Source organism: Cervus canadensis, chromosome 6 (genome assembly GCF_019320065.1).
Source record: "Cervus canadensis isolate Bull #8, Minnesota chromosome 6, ASM1932006v1, whole genome shotgun sequence".
Lineage (NCBI taxonomy): Eukaryota > Metazoa > Chordata > Mammalia > Artiodactyla > Cervidae > Cervus > Cervus canadensis.
The window spans coordinates 26,161,415-26,184,913 of NC_057391.1; the positions used below are offsets into that span (position 1 = coordinate 26,161,415).

General features: G+C 44.4%; 1 protein-coding gene across 8 annotated transcripts in view; it reads right to left on the reverse strand.

The window, feature by feature from the left end:
• Positions 1-23,499, reverse strand: part of RYR3 (ryanodine receptor 3) — a 547,151-nt gene that overhangs the window by 99,667 nt on the left and 423,985 nt on the right. For all 8 annotated transcript variants that reach the window (XM_043471377.1, XM_043471383.1, XM_043471384.1 and 5 more), the window contains exons 47-53: positions 17,854-18,023; positions 14,756-14,976; positions 10,666-10,756; positions 8,655-8,795; positions 7,067-7,230; positions 4,754-4,832; positions 504-593 (exon numbers count right to left, since the gene is read on the reverse strand). In XM_043471377.1, the coding sequence (XP_043327312.1) occupies positions 504-593; positions 4,754-4,832; positions 7,067-7,230; positions 8,655-8,795; positions 10,666-10,756; positions 14,756-14,976; positions 17,854-18,023 (956 nt within the window). The remainder of the gene's footprint in view (positions 1-503; positions 594-4,753; positions 4,833-7,066; positions 7,231-8,654; positions 8,796-10,665; positions 10,757-14,755; positions 14,977-17,853; positions 18,024-23,499) is intronic.

Here is a 23,499-nt window from a genome sequence, read left to right on the forward strand (position 1 = left end):
ACCTGTGACAGTAAGTCTAAAGCTTACAGAGAACTCTTACTGATGGCAAGATAGGAATTCAGTTAGGCTGAACCAAATCTCCTAATGAACAAAGCAAACCGAACTATGAGACCTGTCCATACTTCCCTGGGGATTCTCTTCTCTATTCCTTTCATCCTTCGTGATTGGAAGTCCTTTCCATTCTGAATTCATGTTTTCCCCCCAAAACATCTTAACAAAATAATCCCTTCCAATAATCTAACAAAAGCCCTTCCTTTTTCAGTTGCCAAGTGAACCACAAAATGTGTTTTGGTCCAGCTTCTGAGTGCTGACCAGTGTTTCCTTCTCCAACGGGCTCTTCGAAGCTTGTCCTGGGGCCGTGGGTGATAGGCCAGCTCCTGAGGAGCTTCTCGAATCCTGAAAAGTCTCTAAGAAGCTGGACCGTGAATGTGCCCTCAGCTCCCCTGCCATCAGATACAATTCCCGGGGAAGGGAAACCAGCATGGCCATTCAGTGGTCCTTACCTTCTCGGTTAATGTCTTGAAAGGCCGGATCAATGGATGGGTCTTCACATTTTCATCCAGGGAAATTCCATATTTCCATCCATTCTGACTCTGTAGAAATGTTCTCAGTTCAAATATTCTTGGCACCCTGAGAGCCCTGCTATGCGACCCACAGCCCAGCTTCTATTTTCATTGAACAAATAGAATAATGGAATGTGACAGAGCTTGGAAATTTCCCCCCAAAATATCTAATTGATCTTTTAAGCCTGTCAGGCTCTCTGCCCCCTGAGTTTTGAACCCTGCTCCTTTTATTTCTTCCTGTTTTAGTGGCTGTCCCCTCCACTTACTTGCTTGTGTTTCAGGCCCTCTACAGACACAAAGGATGCTTCAGAAGACCCGAGAACAATGCTTTTCAGGTCAATGTGTCACCATCACAGGCAAGGACAGGTGTCAAGGCTGAATGCTTGTGAGAAATGGACCTACTGGCCATGGCATGGAGGGAACTGATTTGGTTTGCTCCCCTTGCATGCCAACCTCAGAGCAAAACTGTAGCAAAGCATGTTTCTTAGAATCATAGAAGTTGACAAATTTCAAAAGTCATTCAACAGACACTGGTTGAATATCTACGACAGTAGGTTGTAGACTGTGTCCCAGACACTGTAGATACAGAGATAAGTCAGAGTCTATTTTTCATAACCTCACAGCCCAGAGACTTCTGGCTGCTCTTTCTCAGTCTCTGCTTCTGCCCACTTGTTAATGTGGAGTTTTTCAAGCTTGTGTCCCTTCTCAGGGCACATTATTCCTCGGGGTATATAATCTAGGCCCTGGTACATAAGTAAATGAATATCAAATCAGTATCTGCAGTCCAGATCCATAATGTCCTCACCTATCTGAGCTCTGCTTGGATATCTGCAGGTACCTCTCAACAGGTCAGAAAGAGAACCAGCACTGCACTTCTCTAAATGGCTCTTGTTCTTGGGTTCCCTGTATCTCCATGAACAGCATCAGCTTACACTCACTTTCCAAGCTAGAAATGTGGGGCCCTTTCTCAACATCCCCTTCTCTCTGTACCTGTTGACATGTGTTCAACCTCCCAGGCCTGTTGTCTGCCTCGCCCTCACTTTCCTGCCAGTGCTTTGGCTCAGGCTGCCATCGCTCTCCCCTGGAGGAAGAAATGGCGACCCACTCCAGTATTCTTGCCTGGGAAACCCCATGAACAGAGGAGCCTGGCAGGCTACAGACCATGGGGTCACAAAGAGTCAGACATGACTTAGCGACTCAACAACAAGAAGCCATCTTCGGGCATTCTCAGGTGGCTCAGTGGTAAAGAATCCGCCTGCCATGCAGGAGTTGTGGTTGTGATCACTGGACTGAGAAGGTTCCCTGGAGAAGGAAATGGCAACCCACTCTAGGATTCCTGCCTGGGAAATCCCGGGGACAGAAGAGCCTGATGGGCTAGAGTCCATGGAATCTGGAAAAGTCAGACATGACTTAGCAGCTAAACAACTATCAGCTCTCACCTGGATTACTGCAACTGCTTCCTGTGTGGTCTCCCTGCCTCCATTCTTGCCATCTCTCACGGATTCCATTTTCAGTACCACCGACAGGTGATTTTTATAAAATACTCTGATCAGGGCACTCTGCTGCTTTAAAATTTTCTGATTCACAATTGCCATCATGGTAAAAATCCAAGCTCTTTCTGGCCTCTATGGCTGCAGCAAAGAGCTCGTTGGCCCCTTTAGGCCCATGTCCTGCCTTTCTTCCCCTGCCCGACTCTGTGCCTCCATCATGTTGAACCAAACTTCCTTAAAAGCCACCACACACTCTTGCCTCTCAGGGTCTGCACCCATTGCTTCCAGAGCCTACATAGCACTTGCTCCCCTATGTCTGAACAATGTTTTCTATCACATACTGTATATGTTGTCAGCTTGAGGAAGCATTCCTGGACCCCCTGCTACTGGGCTGGGGTCTCCTCCCAGATGCTCTCACCCTGTGCTCATGCCCATCACAGCATAGCACAACCTGGACAGTGGTTGGTTCAGTTAGTTCAAGGACCCCCCCAGACTGTGGGTCCTTGAAGGCAGGGGAGAATACTCTTCTTCTTGTCAGATTATCAATGCCTGCCTGGCAACAGTGAGCAAATGTGAAGCTTCCAGGATAGTGGAAAAGAGAGATTCATCAAATACCACACCAGTAAATGCATAGCTCATAACTAGTATATGTAAATGGATAACTGTTATGAATAGAATCATATGAGACTGCTCTGAAAATACTGGGAAGGAAAACAGCAAGGTGCTAAGAGGGCCTATGTTTAAAGAATCTGGGAAAGAGGCGTCCTAGGAATTCACACTTGGACAGATTTTGAAGGAGGAATTGATGAACGGTGTTTTCACATGAATACAGATGGGTACCTGGCTCAGACAGGGTGGATCCAGGCTTACATAGAGAGAGAGAGAGAAAGAGAGAGAGAGAGAGAGAGAGAGAGAGAGAGAGAGAGTGTGTGTGTGTGTGTGTGTGTGAGAGAGAGAGAGAGAGAAAGAGAGATGGGGGTGGGGAAGGGAGGGAAGGAATGAGCCTAAATAAAAGGCATGTGGTTGGAAGGCAGAGGATGAGGGGAGAGATATGAGGCTAGAGATGGTGGCAGGGTCTCTCAGACCACAAAAAGGATTTTCACTTTTACATTAAAATAGTTAGAAGCTATTAAGGGATTTTAACAAGGAAATGGGACTGGCCTGGAGAACATGATCCGTTTGGGGGAATCGGACCAAACTTGCATACTGCAGTCATTGCTTGTCTGTAGCATGAAGAGCAGACTGGAGAAGATGCACATGGGCAGACTAGTTGAAAGGTCATCACATTGTCTGGGCAAAAGATGAGTGCAGCCTGGTCTAAAACTGTGGCTTGGACAGAGCTGCTAAGTCACTTCAGTCATGTCCGACTCTGTGCGACCCCATCCCTGGGATTCTCCAGGCAAGAATACTGGAGTGGGTTGCCATTTCCTTCTCCAGAGAGAACTATATAAATTCAGGAGTGACTAAAGAGATAAAATGCATGTGACCTAGGGATGCACTGGATGATTCATGGAGGTGTCCCTGTCCCTAAGTCAAAGCTGCCCAGATGGGCGTATGAAGGAGTGCTGAGAAAACACAGATGCTCTAGTGCAACAGTCAGCAAGCTACAGACAGCCCTTGGGCCAAATTCAGCCGAGTCCCTGTTTTAGAAATACAGTTTTTACTGTATTACATAGGCACGCGCCTTCATTTACATGTTGTCTACGGCTGGGCTGCTTTTGCATCACTACAACAGAGATGAGTAGTTGCAATGGAGACTGTCTGGCCCACAAATCCTAAAATGGTTATTATCTGGCCCTTCATAGGAAAAGCATGCCAACCTCTGTTCTAGAATCATGAGCCCATTCTACAGATACAATGATCGTTGTTGTCATAAGCCCCAAACAGTAGCTCAGGAAAGAATCAGAGCTGAGCCCAGCTCATGAGAGAGGCTGAGCCAGGACTTCAAGCTGTATCTCATCCAGCGTGCGACCAGGGAGGTGGTTTCTGCGGCCGTGCTGTGGAGGTGGGTCCACCGTTTCGGGCTGTAAACTGCAGCTGAGCAATGGCCCCAGTGCTTAACTGGCTGCCTACAGGACTCCAGGATGGCTTTGGCACATTCCCCTCCTTTTGCCTGCCAGCATTAAAGGGCTGACAGAGCAATTAAACTTATTAAGCAGCCTGACCTCATGTGGTGAAGAATTTTAAACACCAGATGGACGGGCTTATTAATAAGGGAGAGTCTGGAAGTTCCAACACTGCCTGTCAGGGGAAGACGGGTGTCCTCCCTAGACCAAAATTCAGCTTGCTGGCAAAATGTGAGAATAAAGCTTTCTATTCAATTTTCCCTTTCCTAATGCTACATTTAAAAAAAAATTTAATAAAAGCTTCCGGCCCCCCATTAAGCATTTATGTCAAACATACATAAGCATGTGCTTGAGCACCAACTCCAGGAAATGCAACGTGAGGAGAGATAACAGCCTTCCCAGAATCAATCATTTTCTTGAGAGACAAGAAAAGCCACACCAGCAGCTGCCACCACCTATTTCTCCGACTTCCACCATCCCTGGGAAATGGCCACTCAAAAATAATGAATGCTCTTGGCATGGCAAGTCTGCCACTTAGACACATCAGGCAAATTTCCTGGACTGAACCCTTTAACGTTCTTGGGCTGGTTATTTTTACCCCCCTGACAACTGTCGGCTGGATGATAATCCCTACCTTGTCACAGGCCCATTTATCATGGGAGTGCTCAGCATACTTGGTGACGATGTATTCCAATTTTTCAGGCAAGGAGAAACTGTGAAAGGAGGGGAAAAATAAACTTACAACCTCCCCAAGCTCTTCGGCCAGATGTGCCAAAAAGATAGTCAGAACTAACAATCAGCTGACAGAAGTTGGATGTGATCAACCAGCTGACTCCAGATTTGAAGCTGAACACCAGACTTGATGACCTTCCCGAGCTCCAGGTGTGGCGTATTCAGGATCAGGTCACAGACACGCCCACAGCTAATCAGAGGGCATCTCTGCAGCAGCCTCTGCTTCTCAGGCGGCCTCCCTCCAGCTGCCCCAGGTTCCCTCGGCTCCTAAGAACCACTTCGGCTCCTGGGCCAGACCTGTCCTGGCCAGATTGCGAGAATGCATTCATCAAAGACACTGCTCTGCCATTTCACAACTCCAACTGGGGGATGGCAGGAGTGGGTAGCTAGAGGACCTAGTGTTCCAAAATAGTGTCTGTCTACCTTTTGAGGTCTGGTGATTCATGCTTAAATGCTAGAATCATGGCAGCCCAGTGGACACCTGTCATTTCTGTTAGCCCCTCAGCTTTTACCCCTTCTGTTGGTAAGACACCTTTGCTCCTCTTTCAGGAGCAAGGCTTCCTGCACTGTGTGTAGTCTTATGTGAATTGTCACTGAGGATTGGCTCTGATGAGGCCAACTGGACTCTCTGGAATTTGAATCTTTTTGGGGGGGAGGGCTGTGCTGTGCAGTTTGTAGGATCTCAGTTCCCCCACCAGCTACTGACCCTGGGCCACAGCAGTAAAAGGGCAGAAATCCTAACAAGTAGACCACCAGAGAACTTGTAATTTGAATCTTGAGTTGAGTGAGACCAGGACAGAAAACTCTTCATGGTGACGCATTCAATGGGGACACCTGGAGAATGTCCATGAGGCCACTCTGCTTTAGTTCCTGTCCTTGCTGAGGCCTGCTTAGTCAGCCTTTCACTAGATTTTAATAATGACCCTGTATTTTTTTTTTTTTACAATAAGGTCCATTTCTGTTTAAGTTTTGGTCAGAGTTAGTCTCCATTATTCATATTACTCAAAGAATCTCTGATGTCAGAAATCTATCTGAAGAAATCAGAGTTCTCAAATTAGCATGGAACAAGTCATCATTAGCACACAATTGCTGGAGTTTCACAGTGTCTTATAATGTTTATAAAAGTGTCCATGTTATCACACCTTTTGGCATCCTTTGGCACACGGATGTTTTCATAGGGCCAAATTCTCCAAGATCAATACCTGCCTTCCCTTTGGCCAGCCTGAAGGTACACCACATCCCTTACCTCTTTCTTACAGCAGGTTCAATTCTATTTCCCACCATTCATTCAGCTCAAGGCTCTGCTGATGGAATGTGTATTTGTTTTCCCAAAGATGAATTTTATACGTTATCAAAGCTGACAGCTCCAGAGAAGGGCTCAGACTATGGCTCTCATCTGAGAACTACTGCCGTAAAACGTAAGTCCAAGGGGTCCATAACAGGATGCCTGCCTTTCCCTGCTCATACCACAGCAGGTTTGGAGCTTTTCACTGAAAATGCAGCTGGAGATGAAGCCTGTATGCCCCATGACCCATAATCATAATTGGGACAGAACTGCCAAAGGCAAAATCAAATAGATCTTCTCTAATACTTTGTCCATGGCCTAATCACCACCAGTGAGGCATGCTGGAGAATCAGTGGGAGAAATTAAAAGGAGTTATTGTAGAGTCATTCCAAAGATCCAGCATCCATTGGGAAAGAGCAGGTCCAGTCTCTCAAATAAGGACCCCCCCATGCTGTTCTGCCCTCACATCCTGAAGTCTTGTGGGAGCTCAGCTGACTGTTATTTAAGGAGGGGCTTTGATGTACGATGTTATTAGTACTGTACAGGCCTAATTCACAAAGAGCAAAGATTCTGTCAAAAAACTCATTAATAAATTAATTGCATCATTTGTCAGGATGCTTACCATGCCTCGGGAGACATATGTGGAGAGCATCCATTTTTTTATAATAAATAAACCAACTCCACCCTCCCAAAAGAAGTGCAGAATAGAATAATATAACATATAATCAGATATAGGTGGATTAAACCTTCAGGAGTTGAGGTCAAAATCCAGCACCTGATGTGACTTGTAGTGTCAAGGGACATGACGAACAGCGTTGGAAGGGAAGGGAGAGAAGGGAAGGAGGTTTAAATTTCTGGCTTCCTTCTGAAAGAGAAACACTGGCCATGGCGTAAAATCGAGGACCAGCTTAGAGATGACTCTGGACTCACTTCACGGTGTTGATGGGTTTGGGGTCAAAGTTGCCATCTGCGTCCACTGAGACCTGTTTCTCCAATGTGGCTGAGATTCTGGTATCTAAATAATCTGGTGGCAGGGCCCCCGCTATTGCACTGAGACAGGGCAAGGCCATCCGGAAAAGATCTGGGTCATACCTCTGCGGCGAAAGACAAAGACCACGTTAGCACAGACGCCAGAACCACAGCCCCCGGCAGAATCACTCACCAACTGGCTGGGGAAAAACAAACAAACAGAACAACACATGCATTTCCCCAGGTTAACCACAATGGGGAACGTGTAAGACCTGTAATGCATTCTGGTGGAAACTGAGGTATCCTTGTCACAGAAAAGCGACAATCTGTAAAGCCTTCAAGTCACCATTTGCTGTAGGTTGAGGAACCTTAAATCAAGGTTTAAATCAGTATCTCATAATTAGTTACTTGCAGGAATATCTAAAGATATTCCTGGAGGGGGTACAGCAGCGTGGCTGGGCCCCCAGTAGCCAAGGCGGGTCACACGCTGATAGTCAGCAGATTGCTCGGTATCACCATTCTCTCCTAAACTTCGCCAGGAAGGAATCTCAGCTGAAACACATGGAGTGAGGGACAACCTTTGATCTGCTTGTACTAGACCAAAGGAAGACAGGCGTGAAGATCATTTACTTGCGGGTGGTGCCATGGTAAAGAATCCACCTGCCAATGCAGGAGATGCAAGAAATGGGGGTTTGGTCCCTGGGTTGGGAAGATCCCCTAGAGAAGGGAATGGCAACTCACTTCAGTATTCTTGCCTGGAGAATTTCATGGACTGGGGAACCTGGTGGGTATAGTTCATGGGGTTTCAAAGAGTCGGCCATGACTAAGCACATACACACAACAAACGCCAGACAGCAGCCGTATACCTGCTCTCGACTTCTGTATGAAAACCCAGAAAACTTTAGAGCTGGTGACCTATCTACGGCCATACCATCCTGAATGTCACTGACTTCATCTAAAGCTGGTCACATCGCAAATCTAAATATATGTCAAGGGAAGGGGAGCAAGTGTGAGATCGGGGCCGTGTTGCAATCAGACCACACAGGACGGCTGGGGATGCAGAGGCCCTTAGTCCTCTGCCAGGCTCCTCGTCCCCAGGGGCTGGACAGCTCCTCCCCTGAAAGGTCTCCTGGGAATCCCACTTCCCCACCTCAGGGCAGATGCTAGGACTTCTCTAGGCTTGAACTTGGTGAAGGCAGGCTAACAGGGGCCATATAACATTGGCGGGGGTGGGGGTGGGCGGGGAGGGAAGGAAGGGGATGAAGTAAGTCATTAATCCTGGAACTAGGAGGTATTCTAATTTACTCTGAAAGCAGCTCTCCACATGTTAACTTTGTGAGTCTGGCAAGTTACCAACAGATCTCCCACCTGTCAAATGAGGGTCAGGGTAGTTGGGATAATGCATGTGATCCGCTTGCAAAGTGCTTGGCATAGTTTCGGGCACGTGGCAGAGGGTGACTGGGAATCAGCAATTCTTATGTGCAGGTGCTTGTATCACCGAGGTCCGGCCACCCTTACCCCGTCTTTGTTCCAGGAGCACCGCCATTACCTTATGGGAGAGGGAGTCAAAAATCCCCCAGAAGAGCTTCTCTGTCAGGTGTAGCTCTTCCTCCACAGCCAGACCGTAGCTCCCCCAGCCCGAAGGCAGACAATAATACTTCCAGCACTGTTCGTAGTGATTCGTCAGAAGCTGGCAGGTTGAGAACAAGTGTGCACCAGCGGGGTGGGGCAGAGAAGATCCGCAGGCATCGACAGCACACAGGGAGGAAGAAAACAACACAGACCCACCAGGAGAGTGAAACCAACAACGCAAATAGTCAGGCTGTCTGCAGACAGGCCCCCGACGCCACTGGGAATAGTCTGCTCTTGTGCCTCACGAGCTTCAGCCCAAACGGAATCTGCCCCATTAACTCTCATGCCTCCCAAATCACCCCCAGAGGCTCCTATAAAATGGGAGAGGACTGTTACTACTCCAGTTAAGAAATGCTACCCTCTGGAAGTCTTTGTGTTCCAGCCAGTCAGGCCTGGGGAGAATTTCTTCTGAGGATCTTTGCTTGTAAATCTGGTAATGCTGATGTGGGTAGGGGTGGGCAGGGAGCAGGCTGTGCGTCCACAGATTTCTCCACATTGATTCCTGCCCCTGGCTTCCCTGCCTTTCACGCGAGCCTTTTGATGGTCTAGCCATGTTACAGCAGTTCCCCACGTGGCCAGTAGAGGGGACACGTACACTGCCAAAGGTCCCATCCTAGCAGGTGGGATCCACATCCCACAGGAAAAATCCCACTGATCTAAGGGGTAAAAGTGAGCTTGCTGCGTGCTAGTGATGATGTCTCTTTGGGAGCCAGAATTCAGCTGATGGCACAGGCATTCCAAGGAAGCAATGCCTAGCTGAACTGTAAAAACTGTTTTTTATCTAAAGGACTTTATGGGAAGAAAACTGAGAGTTTTAGGGTTAGACAGAAGAATAAGTCCATGGAGGGCTGTGGAATCTCTGACAACATACAAGCTGTCTTCTACCTGGCATGGAACAAGAGGATGGACTAAAGGCCTCTGGGAATTCTGTTTATCCCAGTAACATGCTTCCTGAAATCTTTGCTTAGGTTATTTCTGAAAAGAAGGAAAGTTCTGTTGAAATAATTAGGCAGAATTTTCAGGTATGGCTGGCCACTGCTGACCCTTTTGAATATACAACTAGAGCAGGTGCCTCAGAGATAAAAGAGGAAAAACACTGCCCTTGGGGGTGACTGCTTCTGGTGCCTTCTTGCCCAGGCCGGAATGCTCGCCATACCAGCAATAAAATGTTGGTAATTTGTGAGAAAATCAGGAACCAGATGATGAAAACAGGGCTCTGTGGCCTTACTTTTTACTAATAAGAGAAAAGAAGTGAAAAAAATTTAAAGAAGATCTGTTACAAAAGGAAAAAAAAAAAGCACAACATAGTACGGAAAAGAAAAGGGACATTTTACGTTCTGTACCTAAACGAAGAATCACAGGACTTCAAAGCTTTTTGAGATTACAAACCTTCTGAAAACCTAATTAGGGCAGGAAAGTACAAAGATCTAAGTCCCCTCACTAACCTCTGCTAAATAACAAGTAATTGGCGGAAATCGATTAAGGCAAATTGGAGCAGTTAATGAATCCAGCAGAATTATTCTTTCCAACCTCTGCACTCAAGAAGCTTGTGTGTTGACAACAGCTTGTATGTTGTCAGAGATTCCACAGCCCTCCATAGTGCTTTAGGGCAACTGGGAGGAGTGGGATGGGGTAAGAGGAGGGTGGGAAGTTTAAGAGTGAGGGGACATACGTATGCCTGTGACTAATTCATGTTGATGCATGGCAGAAACCAACACAATATTGTAAAGCAATTATCCTCCAATTAAAAATAAATAAATAATAAAAAAGAAAGGGCTTGATTCTGGAGGTTGTGTTTAGTTTGCTATCAACTCAAAGGGTAAAACCCATTTCAGATGTATTTTGCTCCCCCAGTTGTGAAGATCATGTTTTACAAAGCACGTTTCCCGTGCCATAGACTGTATTTCTGTAACAATAGAGAGGTTTACCTTAAGAGGCATTTTACAGTATTCATTGAGTTGTGGCACATCAAAAACTAGACGTCGCAGGAGTTGCTGTAACATGGAAGGCCTCAAGTGACTGCAATACAGAATAAGAAAAACAAAAGGATATAATGAAAAAAAAAATAAGGGAGAGAGAATGAAAGAAATACTCAGCAGGGATAACTTTCAAAACAGTTATCTCATAAATCACAAGACTGTGGATAAAACCACAGTCGATGGTAAAACACTAAAAATCAAGTGTAGTTAAAATGCAGAGAGAGAGAGTGGGGCTCATGGCTTGAGATCCTTAAGGTTAAATTCTAATCACCATGTGACAGGATGTTCTAGGGCCTCTGACACTCAAAATACAGTCGCTGACTATGGGCAAAGAAATATATATAACAGAAATACAACAGAAAGAAAGTCCTGGTGATTTTAGAACTCTCTCTACAGGCTGACCATGCTCCCGAACTCTGCCAAGGAAGAAGCGAGGTGATCAGCTGCACAGGTGGAATCTGAGGACACCTACTGGTGATCTGAAGGGCGCTCCGAGTTACTGAACCTGAAATTCTTATTAGCGAAATCATGTCTTTGGGTTAAGGATTTGTCCTCAAAAGAAGAAGAAAAAAAAACTTCTTTAAAAAGCAAATTGAATAATTAGAGAGCAATGTATCAAATTATCAAAGCATTCATGGCCTTGGTATTGGTACAAGTAAATTCTGAGATAGAGAAAGGAGAGATAAACCATGTTGATTCAGCCATTATTTTTAGATTGCTCTGTGAAACCTCAGGATTCTTCCCAGATAAAATACACACACAGACACAATTTGGCACATACGTTCAGCTCACTGGCCCCTTTCCAGAGATGCCTAAGAGACAAGGAGGCAAAGTTAATAACTCTGATCTTGAATGTTAAAATGCCACAAAGATAGCCTCAGAGGCATCTACAACAAGGAGGATAGATGTGAATGGAGATGGACAACAAAGCTCGTCTGTTTCACAAACTTTGCTAGAGCTGGCCTTGCAATAAAAATCCCTGGAGTGAAAAAATCAATCATGATGTATAGCAAGTAAAAGCTCGTCTCTAAATGTAATAATCATAAACATATAAAATCATCTTTTTACACTGTTTACCTAATTAGCAGTATCACCTTAGACTAACAAATAAAATCAAGGAGTAAAATAAATCTCTAACTCGATTAACTCCTGACTTAATAAATAATAAAGCTAGTTAAGTATCAGTTTGTCGGCTGTTTCTAGAGCTCAGATGGCCAAGAAGAGGAGTGGAGAAGCTCCTAGGAATACAGGAATAGGGCTGTGAGCTCTAATTTTGGTTTGATATAAAATTCTAATTTTCCCAAGGTCTGGTCTGATTCTTTAAAGACATATATGCTAACATGTCTTGCCATGACTTAAAAAAAAAAACTAGGAAGAGGCTTATGCTGGGAGACAGGACTTTTGGTTTGGTTCCCAAGATACCTGGTGAGTTCAGACCTGGGAAAAGGTCGAACAAGACCTACAGCTGTGATGGATGTAGCTACCAGCCAATTATAGAACCAATGCCAACAGGAAGGATTTCTGTGCAGACTCACTGTTTGTTCCCTTGGCCACTACTCAGGAGAAAAGTAGACGCCCAACCATATCCACCCATCATGGGGCTCCTGCTCCTCCTTGTGGAGTGGAAACCTTACTCACCCTATTAATTCCTAGAGGCCTGTAGTGTGTTTACCAAGCTTGGTTTCCCTTCTAGAACCAACAGCATTCAAATAAGCTTAGTTCTCTGCCAGTTCCGATATTGGAATGAATGAAGTGCCGTCAGAGTATAAGAGCCTGATTTTGGCAGAGGATCTCAGAGAGAAACCCCTTTTATGGGGCCTGGGTGGATGGCCCACCCCCTCCACTCCACATCCTAGGCAAATAGCACTGTGCATGACACAGCTTGACCCATAAAAGTATTGGGTTGGCCAACATGTTTGAGTTTTTCCATAATGTCTTACAGGAAAACCTGAACAAACTTTTTGGGCAACTCAAAAGTTGAGGTCTATAGGCCTTAGATGACAGATGGCATATAAAGGTTAATTTTAATAAAGCATTTAAAATAGAAGGACCACGTTACACTTGAAACATAAATGTGAGATGGCCTTTTAATTTGATGTCCTAAACTGACTGACCAATTGCTTTTTTTCTAGGCAGCCCCAGTCCCATCACTGCAGAGTCATCTCTAGTGTGACTAGGAAACAAATCACTCAACAAGAATCAGGGCCAGACCCAGGTGGCGACTAAAGGGACGCGTGCTGGGCTTGACTCCAGGATAACCTACAGCAGTGACTCTCTGTCTTGGCTGCATCATGGAGTTGTCTGATGAGCTTCACAAGCTAGGGGCCGGGCCCCCATCCCTAAAGGTCTGGATTTTGGGCACTGAGGTGTGGCCTGGACACCCAGGTGATTCTAATACATAGCTGAGGTGGAAAACCACTGGCTTAAACAGCAGAGCCTGGTCCTGGACTGTGTGGCTGAGACTTGCCATTGGAAGAGCCCTCTTCCTTTGACCCCACAAGATCTGATGTAGTTTCCTGACAATGCCGGGTCTCAGGCTGGCTTTACCCTCTGTCCCTGGTTGCCCGTCTGTGGCAGTGAACACTCCTGCCTCGATTCCCCATGGGGACTGGAGAGGCCTTCTTTTCTTTGTTCCAGGTCTTATGTGGCCTAGAGGTGGGCTGCTTTGACTCACGCTTTTATAGTCTGGCCTCTGTGTAAAGGTCTACTTATCCAGAAGGGAAAACCTGCTTCTGGCTCTAGTTTAAGAACTAAAGCATTAGTTCTTTTTTGTTTTTGTTTTTTTATATTGGAGTATAGTTGATTTTAGGCTTCCCTGGTGTCTCAGAAGGTAAAGAATCTGCCTGCAATGAAGGAGACCTGGGTTCGATCCCTGGGCCTGGAAGATCCCCTGGATAAGGGAATGGCTATCCACTCCAGTATTCTTGCCTGGAGAATTCCATTAACAGAGGAGCCTGGCAGGCTATAGTCCACAGAGTTGCAAAGAATTGGACACGACTAAATGACTAATATTACTGCTACTACTATAGTTGATTTACAATGTTGTGTTAGTTTCAGGTCTGCAGCAAAGTGAATCAGTTATATATACACACACATATTCTTTTTCAGTTTCTTTTCCCATATATTACATATTATATTATTACAGAATATTGAGTAGAGTTCTGTATGCTATACAGTAGGTCTTTGTTAGTTTTATATTTTACATATAGTATTGCGCAATCCTAACCACCTAATTTATCACTTCTTAATCTGAATACTTTAGGACTGAAAGATGGTCTCATCTCCTGGCCTACCAATCCTCAGGGCTAGAGTCTGAGCTGTCAATCCCATCACTTCCCCAGAGCAAGAGATGAGCTTCATCAGAAAGAGCCTGTGCGTAAATTAGGAGTTTATTACATGTGTGTGTGTGTGTGTGTACGCTTGCACGCACATGTGCATGCTCAGTCATGTCCGACTCTTTGTGACCCCATGGACTGTAGCCCTCCAGGCTCCTCTGTCCATGGAGTTTTCCAGGCAAGAATACTGGAGTGGGTTGTCATTTCCTCCTCTAGGGGATCTTCCCCACCCATGAATCAAAACCACATCTCCTGCATGGTAGACAGAACTGTGCCTCCTGGAAAGCCCGTGAATGTGTGTGTGTGTGTATGTGTGTATGTGTGATCGTCTATTATATATACATATATATATGTATGTATATATATAAACAGCAAGGACCTACTGTATGGCACAGGGAATGATATCTTTTAATAATCTACAGTGGAAAAAATCTAAAGAAGAAAATATATATATATATATATATATATATATAACTGAATCACTTTGCTCTATAGCTGAAACTTAACACAACAAAGTAAATCAACTATATTTCAACAGAACATTAAAAAAAAGAAAGAACCTGTGGCAAGTAGGGGACCCAGCAAAATCTTGAAAGTCTGAGTGTATCCTCAGACTAGATTTACCAGGTCTAGGGTTACACCATTAAATGCAGCTGACACAGATAAACACACAGAAGTGAAACACATGGGCAGTGTGCACTTACTTGCAAATGGCCAGCAAACACTCCTCTATGGTGTCCCTCTGAGCTTTGGTGAGGGATCGCCCCTTGGAAAGCCTGTATATTGTCTGCAGTGTAGAGTCGATCAGAGAAGTGTAGTGCTCTGTTCCGGCAAAGAGGGGGGCGCATCTTGTGAGGAGTGGGAGCACAGCAGAACATATGTACCTGTTCAGGGCCAGTGCAGCCTCGGTGGTGCTTAGGGAAACCTAAGAAAAGGGGATTGAGATGCTGGTCAGTCTCCTGGGAAGGACAGGGCCAGGCTTCCCCTGTGCTGAGCTCATAACCAGCAGGGCAGGGAGGTGTACTCATATGTGTGTTTCACAGTGACAGGCTGAACAACTGCCTACTCTGTCTAAAGAGACCTGTTTCTCTTTTGCATCTTAAAGGAAAAAAGAATCAGGTTAAAAGAAATAATAAAAGAAAAGCAAAGGCTGACTGGTGCTAACTCATTCCAAATGGTCCACAAACACCTGTTTCCTTCAAGAAGAATCCCAAACCCTTGTTAAAATGAGCTGATGACCAGTCTAACCCAACACCCTTGTTGTTTGCAAAGTCCAACTTCCAAGTTCCTGTATTATTATTTATAATATTATTCTGGTTCTCCATCTCTTGTCTCTCATCATGGAGACTCACAAGCTGTCCTCTTGTGCTTTTGAGATTAGCAAACGGTTACAGGCTCTTTGTGACTCAGTGGTAAAGAATCTGCCTGCAATGCAGGAGATGTGGGTTCGATTCCTGGGTAGGGAATATCCCCTGGAGAAGGGAATGGCAATCCATTCCAGTTTTCTTGCCTGGAGAATCCCATGGACAGAGGAACCTGGCGGGCTACAGTCCATGGGGTTGCAAGAGTTGGACACGACTTAGCAACTGAACTCCCACTACCGCAGGCTCAGCAAACACTCAAACACTGATTTTGTGACAGTTTCACAGAGAAAGAGTGGAGCTCGGACCCCTATCACCTAGTTTATGAGCACTGTGAACAATCTGCAATCTGATAATTGGCATGAGGGTAAGACATCACTGAAGGGAACCCACTTCTTCACGGGAAAACGTGTACATGGAATAGAAACCTACGGCCTTCTCTAAAACTCTGCTGTAATCATCACTCACAATGTTCTCTCTGCTCATTTAGACAGGCTGGATTTAAGGAAGGCCCACTTAGTGACACTAAATATAGCCAAAGCATGGTTAACTGTCATTTTTTTTTAAGTGCAGAATTTCTAAAGAAACATTGAAGCCCATAGAGATGAAATATCGTTATTTCCTGTGATGATCACAGCCATTATATCTGTAACACATTTCCTATAAATGACTTGATAAACTGTTTTCTTTGACTGGAACATATTTCTGGGTGTTTTTATTAATTATCAAAAGTTTGCCTTCTAGGAGCTGCAGTAATCATATGGAAAGAAATAGCTAATCTTCCACATTTATCTCTTTCAAAGACAGAGTTGTTAAAATGAGGAAGAGCTTTGATGTCAGTGGCTTAAAAGTTTTCAAAAGAGAATGCATGAAAATGCATGTGCTGAGAAACTGAATACAAAGCTTCTTTTGTGGAAGTTAGTGTGTAGATAAGCCTATGATTTGAACACCAAATTTTAGAAGATTATTTGCTGCTTATCTGATTTATAAACAAGGTGAACGCTTTGATCAAGAAATCTGGGAATGTCCCACAAGTTAATCTTTTTTTTTAATTATTATTTTTTAAATCAAAGAACTTATAAGAAAGCTCAAAAAAAAAAAAAAAACCCAAAGCAGTGGAAGCTTTTAATTGTTTTAATTTTATGAAACAGCCATATGCCCCTAACGCCTTCATGGATATACCATTCCTTACCTCCATGCCACAGATAGGGATGGAATGCCCATTCAGATTGGGGCTCATACTGCTTTCCACTTCTGGGTGACTCCATCCATTTCTGAGTAACTCATTCAAGTGGAATTCACCCCAGTTAAAGTACTGGCTAGCTGACCACCCCTCACCAGAGCTCAGACTTCTACTGCTGTTGGACACCAGGTGATGCCTTTGAGAAACTTGACAACTGATCAAGAAGATAAGCCACTGGCTCTTTAAAAACAACCCTGAGGGTCCAGTGGTTAAGAATCCACCTTGCAATGCAGAGGACATGGTTTGATCCCTGGAACAGAAGATCCCACATGCAGCGGAGCAACTAAGGCCATGGGCCACAACTGCTGAGCCCATGTGCACCCAGAGCCTGTGATCGGCAACAAGAGAAGTCACGATAACAAGAAGCCCGGGTCCCCCAACTAGAGAGTAGCCACGCGCAGCAACAAAGACCCAGCGCAGCTAGATAAATAAATAATAATACAATTTAAAAACAAATCTAAGCTGGTCAATATTTGTTTTAAAACTTAAGCTGATCTCATTGGTCTTTCCTCCTTAAACCCAGAACCTCTAGTGTTCTATCTCTCTGCTTCATCCTGATCTGGAGCACCTGGCATTCTTGTTTTCTAACTCCTGGGCCTCCTGTCTTGATGTCTGTTGATGATGGATTACCCTACGTCACACCTGACTTCCAAACTTGGATCTGTACTTGGCCCGTTCCATTGACCTTTTCATGCCCTGAGCTTCAGACTACCCTTCCTGATGGTCACTGCATATAACTTAAGGAGTCAGAGTAGGAAGAGTATTTTCAGCCTATCATGCTTGCCAGCCATCCTTCTTCTTAAGTGATAGAGCCATGGTTCTCATGTGAGGGTGATTGTGTCTCCCAGGGTACATCTGGTGAATTGCTTTGGGGGTGTGCTACTGGTATGTAGTACCGGTAGAGGGCAGGAATGATGCTAAACACCCTGCAATGCACAGGAGAGAACCACTCCCTGCCACCACCACAACAGGAAACTGCACTGGACGGAGCTAGATTGAATGTCTCAGGTCCAGTTTACCTACATTGAAGTCTCTGGACCAGGAAATTCAGATCCTCCATTTCTTGTGTCTCTATTTTCTCACCCTTTAAAGCAAGCTACTAATATGCGATCAGGGGGTGGATAGAAACTTCACTTCTAATTCCAATATTAATCGCTTACAGTGATGAAAAAATAATTTTCTCATTTTAACCACTTACTGTATCTAGGGAGGCAGAGGCTCTTAAGTCAGGTAAAAATCCAACTTCCAGCAGGTGGAGCAGAAAAGTTTGATCCTTGATGCCATACACACGGTCCAAGAACAGTACCATGGGTGCCTTGTGGTCGGGGCAGAAGTTGGCTGCCATATCTGGTTCACTGACCGACCCATCTGAAAGAAACACAGAGAATGTCAAATTCCCTTTTCTATCTCCACAGTCTCAAATGGAACACAGAGCTTGTCTGTCTATGGCTTGTTCTCCTGACAAGAAATAGGAATTTTTGAAATAATACAATGTACTAGAGTCAGTTTATGCTGGCTTGGAAGAGTTGATTGCTAAAATTTCAGGAACTTAGTGAGCCTGTTATTAGATATATCCATTATTAAAATTATAATTTATAATTAAGCATATTATATTTTAAAACATGACAAATATTCAAAGTTTATCACTTCCCAATTATTGTACTATAATCTATATTTGATTTTATTTACATCTAATGTATTTGTATGTTGGAAATAAAGTTACAGCAGGGTGCTATGTGAATTCTCTGTCCAATTCTATGCTCAGCGATATCACATTGGGAGCTTGAGGTTGGTGAACAAATGCCAGGAGTCAGGGCTTGATTTACTGCTTTGTTCAATGATGACATAAAAAAGAGAGGGAGAAAAATGTAAGGCAGATTGAATTGAAAAGTATGTCATGCTTAGAAGCACTGCAACCTAAATAGCACAAGACTGAGGACATACTCTTTCAGTATTTAGTAAGTATTATCTGGTTTAGGTGAAATTTAGATCAGAAAATCACCCAAGAATTGTCACCTTATTTTAATAAAAAGGGTCAAAGATAAAGTGAGGAAAATGCCATGAAGAAAAAAAAATTTCTTGACATGGAGAACAAAAAGGCTCTCTAAAGGGGATAAAAAAGAAAAAGTCTTCCTCCTACAGGTAAGACCAAAAACTAGAAAAGAGCGCCCTGGAATGATCAAGCTAAAGTCACAGCTTATATAAATTCTGTACTTCATAAGGCACCCTGAGAGTTGCAAACATTTGGGGCTATCCAGCCCAAAACCTAATTCAGCCCAGGCATCTATGCAGGACTTCTGGAGAGCAATGAGAGGAGGACTCTTTCCAGACAGGATGCTGCCTGCGTCTCCTCTCCTGAGCACTAGGGGAAGCTGTTTATGAACAGGGGAGGCTGAATTAATCTCTCAAACATCCGGTATTCTGAAGAGAGTACTTTTATGGGATACTATTGAGCGTTCGATAAAGGACAGAAATGGTATGGACCTAACAGAAGCATAAGATATTAAGAAGAGGTGGCAAGAATACACAGAAGAACTGTACAAAAAAGATCTTCACGAGCCAGATAATCACAATGGTGTGATCACTCACCTAGAGCCAGACATCCTGGAATGTGAAGTCAAGTGGGCCTTAGAAAGCATCACTACAAACAAAGCTAGTGGATGTGATGGAATTCCGGTTGAGCTATTTCTCAAATGTGAAAGTGCTGCACTCAATATGCCAGCATATTTGGAAAACTCAGCAGTGGCCACAGGACTGGAAAAGGTCAGTTTTCATCCAATCCCAAGAATGCTCAAACTTGCACCAAATGCACTCATCTCACTCAAAATTCTCCAGCTTTATGTGACGAGAACTTCCAGATGTTCAAGTTGGTTTGAAAAGGCAGAGGAACAGAGATCAAATTGCCAATATCTGCTGGATCACGAAAAGCAAGAGAGTTCAGAAAAACATCTATTTCTGCTTTATTGACTATGCCAAAGCTTTGGATCACAATAAACTGTGGAAAATTCTGAAGAGATGGGAATACCAGACCACCTGACCTGCCTCTTGAGAAACCTGTATGCAGGTCAGGAAGCAACAGTTAGAACTGGACATGGAACAACAGACTGGTTCCAAATAGGAAAAGGAGTACGTCAAGGCTGTATATTGTCACCCTGCTTATTTAACTTATATGCAGAGTACATCATGAGAAACGCTGGGCTGGAAGAAGCACAAGCTGGAATCAAGATTGCCAGGGAGAAATATCAATAACCTCAGATATGCAGATGACACCACCCTTATGGCAGAAAGTGAAGAGGAACTGAAAAGCCTCTTGATGAAAGTGAAAGAGGAGAGTGAAAAAGTTGGCTTAAAGCTTAACATTCAGAAAACTAAGATCATGGCATCTGGTCCCGTCACCTCATGGGAAATAGATGGGGAGACAGTCTGTCAGACTTTATTTTTTTGGGCTCCAAATCACTGCGGATGGTGACTGCAGCCATGAAATTAAAAGACGTTACTCCTTGGAAGGAAAGTTATGACCAACCTAGATAGCATATTAAAAAGCAGAGACATTACTTTGCCAACAAAGGTCTGTCTGGTTGAGGCTATGGTTTTTCCAGTGGTCACGTATGGATGTGAGAGTTGGACTGTGAAGAAAGCTGAGCGCTGAAAAATTGATGCTTTTGAACTGTGGTGTTGGAGAAGACTCTTGAGAGTCCCTTGGACTGCGCAAGGAGATCCAACCAGTCCATCCTAAAGGAGATCAGTCCTGGGTGTTCATTGGAAGGACTGATGCTGAAGCTGAAACTCCAATACTTTGGCCACCTCACACGAAGAGTTGACACATTGGAAAAGACCCTGATGCTGGGAGGGATTGGGGGCAGGAGGAGAAGGGGACGACAGAGGATGAGATGGCTGGATGGCATCACCGACTCGATGGGCATGAGTTTGAGTAAACTCCGGGAGTTGGTGATGGACAGGGAGGCCTGGCATGCTGTGATTCATGGGGTCACAAAGAGTCGGACATGACTGAGCGACGGAACTGAACTAATGAGCGTTCTGTGTTCAAAAAGTTTGGGAAACATTGAGTTCAACGTTTATCTTCTTTACCACATGATTTCTCAGAGGCTTCATGAAGTTATAAAATGTGATATATTCAAAGAATAATGTCACCAAGATGGGGGGAGTAGGAGACCACAACCTTGATCTCCCCACAAAGATCAGCTATCCATGAACAACACCAGCTTTGGGAGGGCTTAGGGAGGGCTCCACTCAATAAACTGCGGCAACATTTGTTGTTCGGTCATACAGTCGTGTCCAACTCTTTGTGACTCCATGGACTGAGGCACACCAGGCTTCCCTGTCCTTCACTATCCCCAGGAGTTTACTCAAACTCATGCCATTGAGTTGGTGATGCCATCCAACCATCTTGTCCTCTGTTGCCCACTTCTCCTCCTGCCCTCAATCTTTCACATCATCAGGGTCTTTTCCAGTGAACTGGCTCTTTGCATCAGGTGGCCAAAGTATTGGAGTTTCAGCTTCAGCATCAGTCCTTCCAATGAATATAGTGGAATAAAATACCTGAGAGTAAGTGCACAAAAAGGGATGGAAGGGTGGCTTCATGTTGCCTGCATTCTTCAGGTTGGCATTGCTCAGCGCCAAGAAGGAAACTCAACTAGAAAGAGTTTCTTTTGCCAGTTAGTGAGAGTAGGGTGTGTGATTGGTTTCCAGAGCCTTCTGGGGCACTGCATGAAGGACCAGCTTTGGTTTCACCCCACCCAGAGACTGGCAAAGCTGAGATGCCTAGAGACACCTAGGAACAGGAAAGAAGGGGAGGGGTGACCAGTATCAGCCACCCAGTAGGAGAACCCGTTTCCCAGTGACCTGCTTGCTGAGGACTCATCAGCTTTCACCACTGAAGCAACCAAAATCCAGCACAGCCACCACAAAATCCAGATTTCACAGGATTCTGTCCCATGGGTTTGTGTGTTCACAGATGCCCAGTCACCTGACTCTCCCCCATTGCTCCCCAGCAACAGCCAGAACCCCAAATCTGCACCAGCAGCCAGCCCCAGCCTCTGTGATTGTGCAAGTATGAGACACCATCTAGACTCCTTCAGCTGCAGAGCTAGCCACTCCAGCTATGCACCTGCATGCTGCCAGCCCAGCTCCTATTCTGGGCCTTCATGGCTATACACGCACCCAGGTGAGACCCAGCAGGGTCTCCCCACGTGCCAATGTACCCACAGCTGGCTCTGGTCTTTGCTGCTGGCCCCGCCCTTGCCACTACATGTGTGCCTGCAGCTGGTCCCTGCAAGTGTGTGTACCACTGGCTCTGGCCACCACCACCACTGCCTTCCCTGGTCCCTAGATGCCAGGCCTGAAGCACTGCTTAGGGCCCCGACAGCCCTTTCAGTCTTGGAGGACCCCAGGCAGCTCTGGCCAAGAACCACGCAGTCATCAATACTGTTGAACCCAGGGGCCTGAGTCAACAAGACATCATGTGCTGTCTGGACCTGAAGTTGCCTTACATTCTGGTACCAGAAGAGCCCCACCTGAAGGTGAAGGTCTTTCTTCACCAAAGTCAGTCCATAGAGTCTGGAAGAGGTGACTGCTTCCTCAAATGCACAGTTCCTATGCAATGCTACAGGGCTCGTAAAGAACAAGAGAAACATGCTCCACAAAAAGAACACAGCAAATGCCTAGTAACTGAAACTAAACAAACAGCAATGAATGAATGGCCTGACAAAGAAGTTTAAATAGTTATTCTAAAGATGCTTAGAGAGCTACAAGAGAATCCAGATAAACAACTTAATGATATAAAGAAAACAGGAACAAAAATATAAGTTCAACAAAGTGATAGAACAAAACATAAAGCATTAAAAAGAACAGAAAAGAAATATTAGGGCTGAAGAATATAATGACTAAATGGAAAAATTCAATAGAGAGCTTCTTCGGGACCAAGCAGAAGAATCAGTGAACCCAGAGACAAATGACTTGAAATTATCCAGTAAGCAGAACAAACAGAAAAAAAGAATGAAAAAGAATGAAGAAGGTCTACAGGGTTTAAGGGACACCATTAAGAGCAACAATTTACCTATCACTGGAGTCCAGGAGAAAAGAGGAAGAAAGAAGCAGAAAGCGTATTTTAAAGACATAATGGCTGAGAATTTCCCAAACCTGAGGAGATATTTGGACATCCAAGTTTATAAAGCTAATAAGTCACCCTCGAATTTCAATCCCAAACCATCTTCTCTAAGACACATTACAATAAAATTGTCTAAAATCAGAGATGAAAAGAATTTGGATTCCTATCTCACACAAAAGTTTATCAAAAAAGTTGACTAGAAATAGATTAAAGACTTAAATGTAAGAATAGAAACTAAAATTCCTAGAAGGAAACACAGTGGGTAAGCTCCTTGATAGGGTCTTGGCAATTATTTTTCTGGATATATGACACCAAAAGTAAAAATCAATAAGTGGGACAAATTAAGCTAATGAGTTTTTGCATAGCGAAAGATACAACCATATGAGAAGGCAACTTACAGAATGCAATAAAATATTTGCAAATCATATATCTAATAAGGAGTTAATATCCAAAATATATAAGGAACTCAAAAACTCAACAACTAAAACAAATGATCTGATTTAAAATGGGCAAAGGACCCAAATAGATATTTTCCAAAGACATACAAATGGCCAACAAACACATGAAGAGACGCTTAACATCACTCACCATCAGGGAAATGCAAATCAAAACCACAAGGACATATCACCTCACACTCATCAGAATGATTATTCAATAAAAAAACAAGGGATAAAAAATGTTGGCAAGGATAAGGAGAAAAGGGAACCCTTGTTGTGT